The sequence below is a fragment of the Saccopteryx leptura genome, chromosome X (assembly GCF_036850995.1).
Source record: "Saccopteryx leptura isolate mSacLep1 chromosome X, mSacLep1_pri_phased_curated, whole genome shotgun sequence".
Taxonomy (NCBI): domain Eukaryota; kingdom Metazoa; phylum Chordata; class Mammalia; order Chiroptera; family Emballonuridae; genus Saccopteryx; species Saccopteryx leptura.
Genome location: NC_089516.1, coordinates 25,076,201 through 25,090,386, shown reverse-complemented (window position 1 = coordinate 25,090,386; position 14,186 = coordinate 25,076,201). Strand labels below are relative to the sequence as shown.

The 14,186-nt window shown below is 40.8% G+C and overlaps 1 protein-coding gene across 8 annotated transcripts in view; it reads left to right on the top strand.

The window, feature by feature from the left end:
- Window positions 1–14,186, top strand: part of DMD (dystrophin) — a 1,890,745-nt gene that overhangs the window by 542,897 nt on the left and 1,333,662 nt on the right. For all 8 annotated transcript variants that reach the window (XM_066356826.1, XM_066356825.1, XM_066356822.1 and 5 more), the window contains one exon: window positions 4,412–4,584. In XM_066356826.1, the coding sequence (XP_066212923.1) occupies window positions 4,412–4,584 (173 nt within the window). The remainder of the gene's footprint in view (window positions 1–4,411; window positions 4,585–14,186) is intronic.

Here is a 14,186-nt window from a genome sequence, read left to right as displayed (position 1 = left end):
CCCCCTGGGTTGCCCAAGTTGACTTTTCTCTCCTGTTCCTAGCTACATTAGACTCGCTGACAGCTCCCTGCGTCCTTCCTGTTCTTCTTTCTTCCCTTGGTTTTGAATTACTTTACTCTTCTGTTCCTTTTCTTGGTCCGATGAGAATTACTCATTGGGCATATTTATCTATTCCGTCTGCCTCTGCTTCCCACAGAGCTTCATCCTTAGGCACAGTTTTTGATCACTCTTTTCACTCTAAAAACCTTTCCGGAGAAATTTGACCATCTAAACAACATCTATGTTACAGTGATGCGCAATTCTGTCCATAGCACGGGTAGGAGACAGCTCTCACCTGCACTCCTCCAGATTAGTGCTCTCACAGGCCATTTCTGTGTTGGCATGCCCCACGCCCTCTCCTATGCTAATACTGGAGCTGTCAGATAAGTATTCTTACCCCTGATTTAAATCGAGTTGTTGACCAAAAAATAATAAAGCCTTTCGATCACAAGGTGTAGATTTGAAGAGAACATCTTGGAATTTTATAAACAGCTCCTCTCTCTCTGAAATTATTTCCATCACCAATTACTGTTGCATCTTACCCTTTTTCTAACTAATTTGCAAGACCTGGGAACACAGCTGCTTTTGTCTTTATTTTATAAATGTTTTAGGTTCCCACTGTAAGCATTGACTTCTACTCCTGACAGCCAACATCTACATTCTCCCCTGTTTCTACAGTTTAGCTCTCCCCCAAGACAAGTCTGCATGCAGCCCAGTCAGAAGTGGTGGGATGAGGCAGGAGAACGCCCCGGGGCCAACCCATGTCCACTGTCCTGCCGCCAAACTGGACTTGTGGCTTTTGCTCCGGAGCCTGCCTTCGGAGAAGCTGCAGGCTCAGCAGGGGCCCCTTTCTATTTAGCCCTGTCTCCGTCTCATACCTGATTAAAACCCTCCCCAGTTTTGCTTGGAAGTAGGCAAAAAATATTCCGTTCATTGGTATTTGTTACATTTTTATACCTATATGTATTTATCTGGGGGGAAACAGGAGACCTCTGGGTCAGAACATATATTAATTATTCAAGAGCAACTTTGTGTCAGTTCCCATGCCCCAATCCCCACAGGAAAAGGCAGCGAGGGCCAGAGTGTATCACACAGGGGTTGCAGTACAGGAGAGAAATGCCCAGATCAGGGACTTAGGAACATCAGAGCTTACACAGAGAAGCTGGTGAGAGAGGACAAAGGAGAAAGAGAGAGAGAACAAACTAGCCTTGGCTCTGGAATGTGAACAAATCATCTCCAGGGAGAGAGGCAGGTAGGGGTCTATTATTCTTGGAATGTAACTTAGAATATAAACAAAGCACTCCGGAGAGAGATGTTTCTAAACCTCTCTGGAGCAATGCGCTAGTATAAACTTCAAGGTCTGTTTGCTATTCGGTTATCCTTTAACCCCGTCTCCACCGCTCTTTGCTCAGAAAGCTCAGACTATGCAGACATGTGGAGATATATCGGCCCCAACAGTACTTGCCGTTCCATCCCTCTTCTCAAAATCTGAGGCCAGCTGCCTGTTGGAAGTGTACAGTCTGATGCCCCAAAGACTTCTCAATAGGATTATGTCCAAAACCGAACTTGTCCCTTACACACATACACACGCCAGCGTGCATGCATACACACAGCCTGTTCATGCATCTGAAATCATGTTTCTCAGTGTCACGACAGTTCATCCAGACCTCTGTGCCAGAAACCTGCAAGTTACTCAATCCTTTCCTCTTCCTAGTCCAACAGACTGTCAGTTTTGTAGCATCTTCTTCTTTTTGTTTTTTAGTGTTTTCTTCCCCCCTTTTTTTAGCATCTTCTTTTTAAACTCATTTCTCAAGTCAGTGTAATAATGAATACCAATTAGATATTTGATTACATTAATGAAGTTTTGTTAAGTTGGTAGGTATTATGTGTATTTTCTTTGAGGAGAATTGATATATATTGGAAATACATGCTGAAGTATTCAAGAATAAAATATTATATCAACTTGTTTAGGAATAGCCCAGCTGAGGAGCTGAATGTGTGGGCTTATAATGAAACAAGGTTGTCCATGACTTCATTGGAGTTGGCACTGGAAAACAGGTCCATGGGGATTCTTTGTCATATTTTCCTGCATTTTATATATTTGAAATTTTCTATAATTGTTTAATGTCATAGATTCCCACTGGTTACTGAATTACCTTTAGGACCTTCAAAGCACATCATTAAACATCTTCAGCCTCTGTTTCTTGACCCATCTTTCCCTAATTCTCTACATTTCTAAAATGTCAAAATAAAAAGCCAGATATGCCTGCTTATGCTCCCTGTTTTTGTATACGTGTAACTACTGACTAGAATGTCATGTACATTTCAACTACGTAAGCCCCCAAATTGCACTTCCTTCATGATCTCTTTCCTGAGCTTGTGACCAAATAGGATATATGGTTCATTCTTTCTCTGAACTTCTAGAAAGATTCAATACTGCTTAGATCACTCATCATATTCTTTTTTTGTATTTTTCTGAAGTTTGAAGCAGGGAAGTAGTCAGACAGATTCCCACATGTGCCCAACCAGGATCCACCTGGCAATCCCACTATGGGGCGTTGCTCTGCCCATCTGGGGCAATGCTCCATTGCAACAGGAGCCATTCTAGTGCCTGAAGCAGAGGCCACAGAGCCATGCTCAGTGCCGGGGCCAGCTTTGCTCCAGTGGAGCCTTGGCTGTGGGAGAGAAAGAGAGAAATAGAGAGAAAGTAGAGGGGGGAGGATAGGGAAACAGATGGACGCTTCTCCTGCCTCCTGTGTGCCCTGGCTGGGAATTGAACCTGGAACATGCTGGGTCGACGCTCTACCACTGAGCCAACCGGCCATGGCCTCATCATATTCTTTCTTATAATCTAGCTGGGGCTTCCACACTTTTATCTTTTCCTCCAGTTCTCCAAACCACAAACTCCCTTAATTCAGAATTAAATCAATTTAAAACTTCTCAAAAATGAACAAATAAACTGTGCTTCACCCAGCCTTGCTTTCTCTATATTGATCCTTTTACATGGAAGAGCTCAATACATTTGCTCAGTTGAATTGTCTGTGAAACTTCAGATGAGCAAAATAAACAATTCATACTAGCAAGACTAGCCAAGTATATCATTTGTAGCAAAAGTTTTTAGAAAATCAATATTTAAAAAAATTTTTATTGCATAATAACTTTTTGGTTTGTGATTTTTTTTTTCCCTTAAATACAAACTAGATAAAAACTGTGCAGTTAATTTATGGGATATGTTTGACTTTCTTCATTTATTCAACAAAAATACATTGTCACCTACCATGAGCCAGGCACAAGTCTTAACTCTGGAAACCCAATAGAAGTAAGACAGATAGCATCCCTGCACTCACAGGGTCTAGTCTAGTGCTAGAGAGACCAGTAGACATATAATTTAATGGTAGGCAGAAGGGCCTTGAAGCACTATGAAGAATGCAGGGAGTACAGAGTGATTGGGATACTCTGTAAAATAGAGTGGTAGAGAGGTGAGAGAGAAGTGGGCATGTTGAAACCACTGGGCTTCAGGGCTGATGATTCTAAAAAGTCAAAGAGTATTTCCCCATGTAGAAGGTGCACCTTCATTTTGGGACCCGAAATTTGAAAAAAAAATGTATCACATAAAGTTATTGGATTCAAGATTTATTCATCATACAATTCACACAACTCATCACTGTCAAAACTCTCATTCATTACATTGTCCTCATCTGTGTCTGATGACGAATCACTGTCTTCAACAATGAGCACTAAAACAAGCACAAAAAAACGGGAAATGCAAGTAAAAGAAATCTACAACCACTGTGTAAGATGCACCCAGTTTTTAGACCCCAAATTTTTCCAAAAAAAAGGCACATTTTATAAATGGGGAAATATGGTATTTAAGTAAAATAAGCCAGTAAGAGAAAGACAGGTACCATAAAACTTCACTCATATGTGGAACTGAATGAATAAAATAAACTAACAAGCAAAATAGACAGACTCTTATATAGAGAGCAGGCTGACATAGAGAGGGGGCGTGGGCAATGGAGGTGACTGAGCAAAAAAAAGGACAAGAAAGCCCCCGTGGACATGGATAACAGTGTGGAGATGGCGGGGAGAGGGAGGCGGGGAAGGGCGTGAGGGGATGACTGGCGATGGATGGGGACTGGACACGGGACGGAGAACATACAGTGTAGTGCACAGAGATGTCTTGCAGAATCGGGCACCTGAAACCTGTATAATTATGTTAACCAGTATCACCCCAATAAATTTTTTTAAATTCAATCATTAAAAATTGCAAGACCATTTGTTACTTCAAGGGTTTATAATTGGTTTTTATCCCCTAGGCAGCTGATTAGTTTCTTTCTCTCTCTCTCTTTTTTTTTAATCTTCAATAATATAGAATATAAAGGATAGCCTGCGACAAATCTCAGGTCGGATTGACGTTATTCACAATAAGAAGACAGCAGCGTTGCAAAATGCCATACCTGCAGAAAGGGCGAAGCTCCAGGAAGCACTGTCACAGCTCGACTCCCAGTGGGAAACAGTTAACCAAACGTACAAGGACTGCCAAGGGTAGGTGACACTTTTATGTTACTAAGTTACCTGTTTTAAGGAACCTTAGTGTTCGTTTCACTGTTCTCCCTGGGGGAAGGAAAGAGGTGGGTAGGAAGAGAGAGAAGTATCACTATCACTGGAAAAAAAATAAGTGGAGTGAGAAACAAACGATGATCAGTTCATGCTGGTGAGCTGAATTTGAGAAATGGTTCTGTACTGAGGGTAGCATTATTCCGGAGCATTGTGGTCTCTGCTAAATTCATATAATGTCAAAAGAGGTTTGGTCATTTCATAGTGCTGGTGTCAATAATTGTATAGTACAAAGTGTATATCTTTGGTCAGATCTGTGCATGATATATTTATAGAAGTTTGATACTTTGATGAATATGTTTGAAATATAAGCTACCAACCAAAAGTTGATTTTCGTTTATCATTTTTATTTTGAAAGTATTACTTTACATTTTGAAGTCTCCCCACTTTTTTTTATGCTGCAAGGAATTTGTTAGGATGACTTAGCATTTGTTAGGATGATTATTAACACTTTAGAGCTTATCTTAATTAAAATAACTAGCTTTTGATCAAATTTTTAAAATTTATATGCGTTCTTTAGTCTCACATCACAAGAAGGTAGAGTTGTTTTCTCTTCCAGTTTTGGGTTAGAAGTAATGAAGTTGTAATGGCTTTAAAATGATTTGTTTCAAATGTATAGTCTCAAGACAGGCTCCTTTATTAGTCTAGGAGGAAATCAAATAATTCTCTAATGGTTATAGGGAACCTTCTATCTCACCTCTATCCATTTTTAACCATCCGATTTCTACTGTAGTTCTTAACTTAATACATTAGGTTCCTGAACTGATCCTGCTAGTAGAAATCTTTGTTAACTCCAATGAGCACCCTTACTTTGTTCCCAGTTATGTTTCACCCAGAATTATTTTCTTAAGTGCAAGAACTTCAGTACTGTACTTTCATTTCCCTTAGAAAAAAAGTCCAGACTCATTAGCTGGGCATATGAGGCCTTCGCATGACCCCTGCTCATCGGGTCGGCCTCACTGTGTATCGTTTCCTGCCTGCCCTCCAAGCTCTCCAAGTTCCGCTTTAGCAATATTAAATTGATTTGAAGATTTCAGATGTTTTCTGCCCCTGTCCAATTTGTCCTTCAGGTGTCACTGAGATTGTGATTTTCTTCTTAAGATCCTAAAACTATCAGTTGATCATGAAGTCCAGAAACTTAGATATTACTTTATCATTTAATATAATACAATATCAATATACCACTTTGGTATTTGCAAATGTTGCCAGATTTGGTAGCCCCGAAGTGACCTACTTCTAAAACTTTTCACGTAGTAATCAGTTGGTTGATTTTTCTGCCTGGTGCCCAAGCTCCTTAAAGACAAGAACTATGTTTTATTTTATGTGATAAGCTTAGTACTACTGAGTACAAAGTGGTTGTTCAGTGTGTCTGAACTCACGGTACCTCCCAGAAACCCAAGACTATTCCTACATGGATGGTCTAATAGTTTTCTTTCAACTTGCTGCAAAACAGCTGACCGCAAAGGATCCAAGGCCAGTCTTGATAGAAGAAAAGACACTCAGCAACTCTGTGGATATACTGCAAAAGGCAAATCTAGTAATGCCAGCAGAGGCCCCTCCCCTTAGTGTCCCGCATTGAGTCCCACGAACCTCTGCAAGCTACTCCAGTGAGGCCAGTTTCATCACACTCTCTGTGGGTGCCCAGTCACCATTGGGATGTTCTTGTCTCTGATGTCGTGTCTCAGAGACAAGACAGTGTTTCCTCCCAGCCATCCAGGCCACCAGTACCATCTCCTAAGAATCTCAGGGGGTTCTTGGGTAGCCATTGGTTACTGTACTTTTGTAGGGACCTTCCACTCAGCACTGAAGCAGCGGGGAACCTTTTTGATTTTTTAGGCTTCTTCCCTACTTTATTTATGTATCTTTGGCCAGTGAGCGAGGTATTCCCTTCTTACAGGGTCATATAGATGTCTCCTCTTAGTTCACCTTCAATCGTAGAGTTTAGAAGAAGCAGAAGCACTATGCCATTGCCCAGAGAGGGTAAACTGAAATCTCACCGGTAGGAGGCCTTCCATATGTCCAGCAAGGGATAGAGTGGCTCTAACCCTGTAGACTCACTTTTTTTTTGTCATATCCAGAAACTAGAAAAGTATCTGAAGTTTACTGTAGTTGGCATTCTCCAGGAATTGGTCAGGGACCATAAGCTTTTCTATGGCTTTTGGTCTACTTGCTGGTAAAATTGGTTAAAGTCATTGCTTATGAGCACAGGCTGTAGAATCCAGATTGTTTTGGAACCCTGGCTTTCTGCTGACTAGTTCTTTCATTTTATACTCCACATTTCCCTTATCTAGAAAATGGGACACGATATTTTCTCAGGCACAGAGTTCTTATGAGGACTAAATGACACAATGCATGTAGAGTGCTTAGTGGATTGCTTATACGTGATAATGACTCAATTAAGCTTGGCAATTTTGATGATGAAAATGATGGTCTTATAGCGCTGATTGTGTTCACGTCTGGTAATTTATTCTGATATTCTTTCACATTTTCCTGAGCACTGCAGAAAAATGAATTAAATTCAGTCCTTGCTTTGAAGAACCTCCCAGTCCTGGAGAGAAAATGGACAGTCAGTCAAGCACGGGTTGATAGATTCGAGCTCTGCTAGATGGGGAGGCAAATCTCCCTGGGGAACGGAATAGGAACATCTTCCTCGGAGTCGGGAATAAAGCGGGGTCCCTGAGCTACTCAAGGTTCTGCTTTTCAGCGAATTGAAAGTGACTCTGGTTACGTTAGATAGAATTAAATATCTTATTAGAAGGATATTAGGTAGCTCGTGGAATCAGTGGAAAAGCCTGAAAGCCAGGTTTAAAAATGGGCTGAAACCCTCAAGAAAGACCGGGCTAGGCATTCAGAAACACATCCAGCATAAAAAGCCACAAAATTAGCCTGACCAGGCAGTGGCTTAGTGGATAGAGCATTGGACTGGGACACTGAGGACCCAGGTTCGAAACCCTGATGTTGAGAGCTTGAGCATGGGCTCAACAGCTTGAATGAGGGGTTGTTGGCTTGAGCTAACGTGTATCATAGAAATGACCTCATGGTTTCTGGCTTGAGCCCAAGGTCGCTGGCTTGAGCAAGGGGTCACTCACTCTGTTGTAACCCTCCCTCCCATCAAGGCACATATGTGAAAGCAATCACTGAACAACTACAGAGCTGCACAAACAATTATGCTTCTCATCCATCTCTCTCCCTTCCTGACTGTCTGTTCCTGTCTGTCCCTCTCTCTGACTTGTTCTCTGTCTCTGTCTCAAACAACAACAAAAAAGCCAACAAATGAATCTGAATACAAGCTGTTGCCATGGCCATGATGTGCTGGTGCACCCAGAGGCACCGTTGCCACTGGATATTGTTTGCTGCTATTACTGCCAAAAAGTATTTAAATTATTACTTCTTTTAGTGTAACTAACTTTAGAATTAAGGTTTCTGACAGAAGAATTATTAATAAGGCAGGGGGTGGATTTTTTTCTGTAGAGATTCAGTTAGTAAATATTTTCATCTATGCAGACCGTATATTTTCTTTCTTTTTTTTTTTTTTTAATATATTTTTCTTATTCTGAAGCTGGAAACAGGGAGAGACAGTCCGACAGACTCCCGCATGCGCCCGACCGGGATCCACCCGGCACGCCCACCAGGGGTGACGCTCTGCCCACCAGGGGGCCATGCTCTGCCCCTCCGGGGGGTCGCTCTGCCGTGACCAGAGCCACTCCAGCGCCTGGGGCAGAGGCCAAGGAGCCATCCCCAGCGCCCGGGCCATCTTTGCTCCAATGGAGCCTCGGCTGCGGGAGGGGAAGAGAGAGACAGAGAGGAAGGAGGGGGTAGGGCTGGAGAAGCAAATGGGCGCTTCTCCTATGTGCCCTGGCCGAGAATCGAACCCGGGTCCCCCGCACGCCAGGCCGACACTCCACCGCTGAGCCAACCGGCCAGGGCCAAGACCGTATATTTTCTGTCGCAGCTCCCCAGCTCTGATGTTGTAGGGTGAAAGAAAGCATAGATAATACATATAATACATGAAAGGACATGGTTTATTCTCACAAAGCTTTATTTACAAAGACAGGTGGCAGGCCATATTTTGTTGTGGGCCATAAATTGCAGACTCCTCTTATCAGACAAGCTTAAGTCATATAACTAGGGTCTAGCTGGAATTTGGGCTCCATTTTTATTGTCGTCAGGGACTTGTCTTCCACCAAGGTACATAAAATGGTAGATTCTTGAATCCTTAGAGTGGAAGCTATACATTCATAAATAGACAAATGGCCTGTATAGCCTTCATGTTGGGTTCTCAACAAAAATCTACTGAATTTTGTAATAAGCCAACTTAAGTTTAAATTAAAATACCTTTAAGCCAGTAAGAAGGTGTTGGTATTTCTTCTTATATGATCCATGAATGTTAGTATATTAGTCAGATATTCCAATAACGTGATGATACAAATCACCCCAAAACTTGACTTAAAATAACAAGCATTTATTCTCACGCTCATGGATATTTAGGTTGCCTGTGGTTTGGCTGACCCAGGCTGGGCTGGACAGAGCTGGGCTGCTCTTTCAAGCTGTGGGTTAGCTGAACTAGGTTCCAGCATGTGTGTTGGGTTAAGGTCTGCTATCTGTATCTTTATTCTAGGCCTGAGATGAATGGTCAGTGCCATGCATGCTCTTCTCATGATGGATCACCAGAGTGTGAACCAAGCCTAACCTCCCAAGAACACTTACAGCCCGTGCTCATGTGAAGTCCATTCACAGTCTGTTGGCCAGAACACCCTGACATCCCTAGAATGGGGAAGCAGTCCCTTCTGCAGTAGAAGAGGGACTGGGAGGACTTTTTGTTGAACCATAATCCAAACTATGGTAGATAGTGAATCATTCATAATAAAGGATTTTTTTACAGCTAGAAAATACCTTAGTGATTTTTGTCCTGCTTCATTATTTTACAGGGGAGAGTGAGGATATTAAGTCACTTGGCCAAACACAGGCTACTTGGTGTGTTTCTACCTTACCAAAATACTGAGTTTGAATAAGCTTGCATAGTTTACTCAGAAGTTACAAAGATAAGAAGATGCATTCGACTCTTAGCATTCTTAAAGCATAGGTTCTGACAGCATAATTAATCAACAAACTCATTAATGCTGTAATAGGAAGTCTCACCTGTATTAATTTCATAATGTAAAGCAGACATTACTCTTTAGGAGGCGCGAGTAGAGAATTGAAAGCCAGATTGATTTGTGACTGCTCATTCACTGTCTAAGAGACCTGCTTCTATACATTGTCTTTCACTGTATAGAATTTCAGCAGGTGTCTCAATAAGATTACAAATTATCAAACTATCAGGAGTGGCACCTTTCTGTGGAAATACATATATAGTGAACACAGTAAGGGGTAAATCCATGAATCCCATGTATATGTATAGATACGCATGTATGTAAGATAAACATTGAACTTTGTGAGACATTAATTGTGTTGCTGTATTCTGTTTTCATCTATTTCTTGGTAGGTTACACATTGCTTACAAAACATACTGACAGGAAACACAAAAATTGAGAATTTACATAAGATTTCTCTAGTATGAGAAAAACAAAGTTCTTCTTTCAACAAATATACTGCTCATAAAAATTCAGGGATATTTTAAAATGAATATGAAGTGATAAAAAAAGAAGCATTTGATTTTTTTATTAAACAAGAACATCAGAAAAGCAAACAACAAGTCAAAGAACGGTTTTTAATTATGCAGATGAAATGCAAAACCAACTTTTATTTCATTGGTGAAAATGCACTACACAAAAGACTGAAAGTACTGGAGTATCTGCACGTTCCCTGATCCCCTAATTATTGTGAGCAGTGTACTTGAGGGTCTACTAAGCGTCAAATACTTTATTGTCCTTATTTCTGATACTCTCAAATCACTAATAAATTTGCCCCATTTTCAGGAAATTTCTCCCAAGCCTAAAGGGATATATCCCAGTTCAAATGAGATAGAAGGAAAGAAGTTTCTAGACTACAAATTGCTATATAACCATAAGATGGCATTATTGTGTAACAGTGAGGTTGTGGTCTGACATCAAGGAAGATATTTTTTTAAAAAAATGATGTTCCCTCTTGGAATTGCATTAAGTCAAATATTTTAGGATGGCTCATAAGTCGTTAAGTTCAAGGTGATTCTGAGCTTCAGGTCTGATGTAAAAAGGACATGAGACCGAGAGAACTGATTTTTCTAGTACTGAATTTCCAGAGGAATAGAAAACCTCAAGAAATATGGGGAAAGCAGTGTGAAGCCGTTTGAAAAATCAAATTGTATTACCAATAATAGATCATGGAATGAGAAATAGGAAAACAGTAGTACATAAAAGAAACCAAACTCAAAATAATATACATTGTATGAATTAATTTCTATGAAATTCAGAACTAGGCATATTGGGGCCTTAAGGTCAGATGCGGTTACCTTTGTGAGGAGAAGTCATTAACAAGGGCAGGAGCAGATTTTTGGGTCTGAGGAATGTTTTATATCTTGATCCGGATGCTGGTTACATTGATATGTTTCTTTTAAGAAAGTGTTTGGAATTGTACACTTGCAATTTCTACACTTTTCTGTGTGTATGCTATACTCAGTTGAACTTTATACTTAAAAAATAATAAATACATACTTCTTTAAGTACAAAAAGGACCTAACTCAGAATTTTACCGGAAAAAAAAAGTGTAGCTTTAAGAAAAGCATATTACATTGTTCTATTTTGGACCATTTCATCACAGAGCCCTGATGCTTTATAATTTAGCGGTACAGACCCTCAGTTAAGTGTGTGGACGCACTGCTCTAAAGTTTTCTGGATTTCCTGCCATGGCGCTGGGACCGCAGTGCCACATGCCACCAGGGTGCTGCAGGTGGGAGAGCTGGAAGCTGCTTCCCTAGGGATTTCTCCTTTGTTCCGTTCCCATAGTACCAAGCCCACCGTATTAAAGCACTCACACTCCTGCTGCCCTTTGTACTGCGTTGAAGGAAAATGAGACAATGATGGAAATGAAAGGAGAGAAAACAGGAAGAGAAACCAAAGAAATCTGATTCAAAGAGAAAATGCCTTAATCATCTCTGTATTCAGACTCTGGGGATCAAGCCTGTGATTCTGCAGGTTCGCTCCTCCTGCAACTTCCTCCCAAGCATTTGCTAGCGCACTTGTAATTTTTCTGTGGAGACTTTCAATAAATGTTTTTCTCTCGTGTCAAGGTGAAGGAAATAAGCCTTCAGTACCCACAGAGGGGAAGAATAATACACTGATCCTCATGTATCACCATACAATTTTATCCTCCGAAATGGAAGTTAGAGGGACAGATGCATAATCAGGGAGCTTTTCCAGGATTGTTTGTTCCCAGATGAGACATTCAGCTCTAGCTGCATTTGCAGCCTCTTCTGTTTGTCACGGTGCCGATGCAGTCAGGAGGATACATCAGCACATACCCGATCCTGACGACTCAGGGAAGACTGACATTGAGGGCTCAGGCTTAGTTGGTACTCAATGTCAAGATTGCCATGCAAGATCGGATCTTCGTATTTTTCCTTCAAGTTTGTGTGTGTGCACGCATATGTATGCCTGCCAATGTATAATTCTACTATTGGTTTTTGAACTTGGTAGAATGAAGAAGTAAGAGGTAAAACAAAACTCTTCTGAACGTGAGAAAGTTTCCTTTACATCTCGTTTTAGAACGATTGTACTGACCAGGGAAAGTATTCTCAGGCATTCCTTCCCTGGGATAATGAAGAGGAAGATGTGGTAAATGGAGGGAGAAGTGAAATTTTCTCTTTGTGTTCAACTGGATTGCCCTGTTGAGACCATGGTATAAGGGGAAGGCTTCTGTCCTGTTGAAATCATTATTGATTTCATAGAACTTACTTTTATTTATTTATTTTGAAATTGAATTTATCGGCATGGCACCGGTTAACGTAATTGTACAGGTTTGGGTGTTCATTTCTACAGCACATCATCTGTGCGCTGTGCTGTGCGTTCGCCGCCCCAGGTCAAGCCCGTTCCACCACTATCATCCTCCCCCATGCGCTCCTCCACCACCCCCCATCCCGGCAGGCCCCACGGCGTTGTATGAGTCCATGAGGATTTTGTATCCTTCTGGGCTCAATCCCTCTCCCCTCCTCAAATAGCCCCCCTCTTGCCAACAGCTGTCAGCCTGCTCTCTATCTATGAGTCTGTCTCGATTTTGCTTGTTAGTTCATTTTGTTCATTAGATTCCCCATGTGAATGAAATCATAGGGTACTTGTCTTTCTCTGACTGGCTATTTCACTAAGCATAAAACTTAGTTATCTGTATAAAGAAAATAATTCACCATTTATCTTCACAGATGTATCTGAAAACATTATTATACAGAGACATATGGACACACTCACCAACTTACGTATATTGTGGAAATACTTAAAAGTTTATTATTAACTTAAAAGTTTGCCCCAGTTAAGTATCTTGTTCATTATCTGCTCTTCTGCCTTCATCTACATTGACTGGTCTGACTTATTTTATTGATGTCTAGATGTCAGAAACCAGGTCAATTTTGCTTCTTTGTACAATGCACATAGTTAATAGATACTGTTTGATGGCAATGATGATGAAAACTGTAATGTCCCAGCATCAATATGTCAAGTATGCCAGAAATAAATCATCAAAACTTTAAGAAAGGCCAATCTTTTACTAATCTGTCATTTCCTATAATCTTCCTTCACCGAGCTCAGCCTCTCCACCATCATCTCTGCCATATTGGCTTCCTCTTGTGTGTTTCAGCGTAGCGCTTGCCTCTCCTGATCACTCCCTTCTTCTCCATTCTGTTCTGTTCAGTGTTTCTATTTCTTCCCAGGTTCTGCATAATCTAGACCAGTGGTGGTCAACCTGGTCCCTACCGCCCACTAGTGGGCATTCCAGCTTTTATGGTGGGTCGTAGCGGAGCAACCAAAGTATAAATAAAAAGATAGATCTAACTAGAGTAAGTTGTTTTATAAAGATTTATTCTGCCAACTTTAGCGAAAATCCGACATAAAGTACTTGGTAAGTAATTATTATTATAGGCTTTAACTTGCTGTAACTCTGCTTTATAAATTTTATAAAGTAAAGTTACTTCCCTACTTTATAAATCACCATTACTGTGGAATCAGTGGGCGGTTAGAAAATTTTACTACTAACAGAGATACAAAAGTGGGCCGTAGGTATAAAAAGGTTGACTATTCCTGATCTAAATGATTCCCTACCTATTGTAAATTCCTGCCTTTCAGTGGCTAGTTGGTGCACTTTGCACACCACTGGCAAGCAATTGTTAACTAAATAGAGGAGTCTTTGTTTCCATCAGCCTAAAATGAAATGTATGATTTGACAGACTGCTGATGCCAATTACATGGAATTTTTACCACCAAAGCCGGAGCTTTAAACTGCAAAAGATTAGTCCCATGTAGTTGGTGTTAGGAAGTCTTTAATGTTAGTTTATTGACTATCAAACAGTCTTGTTAAAACAAACCAATTATCAACAAAAATATCCTTATCCTGTAATTCTGATTTTT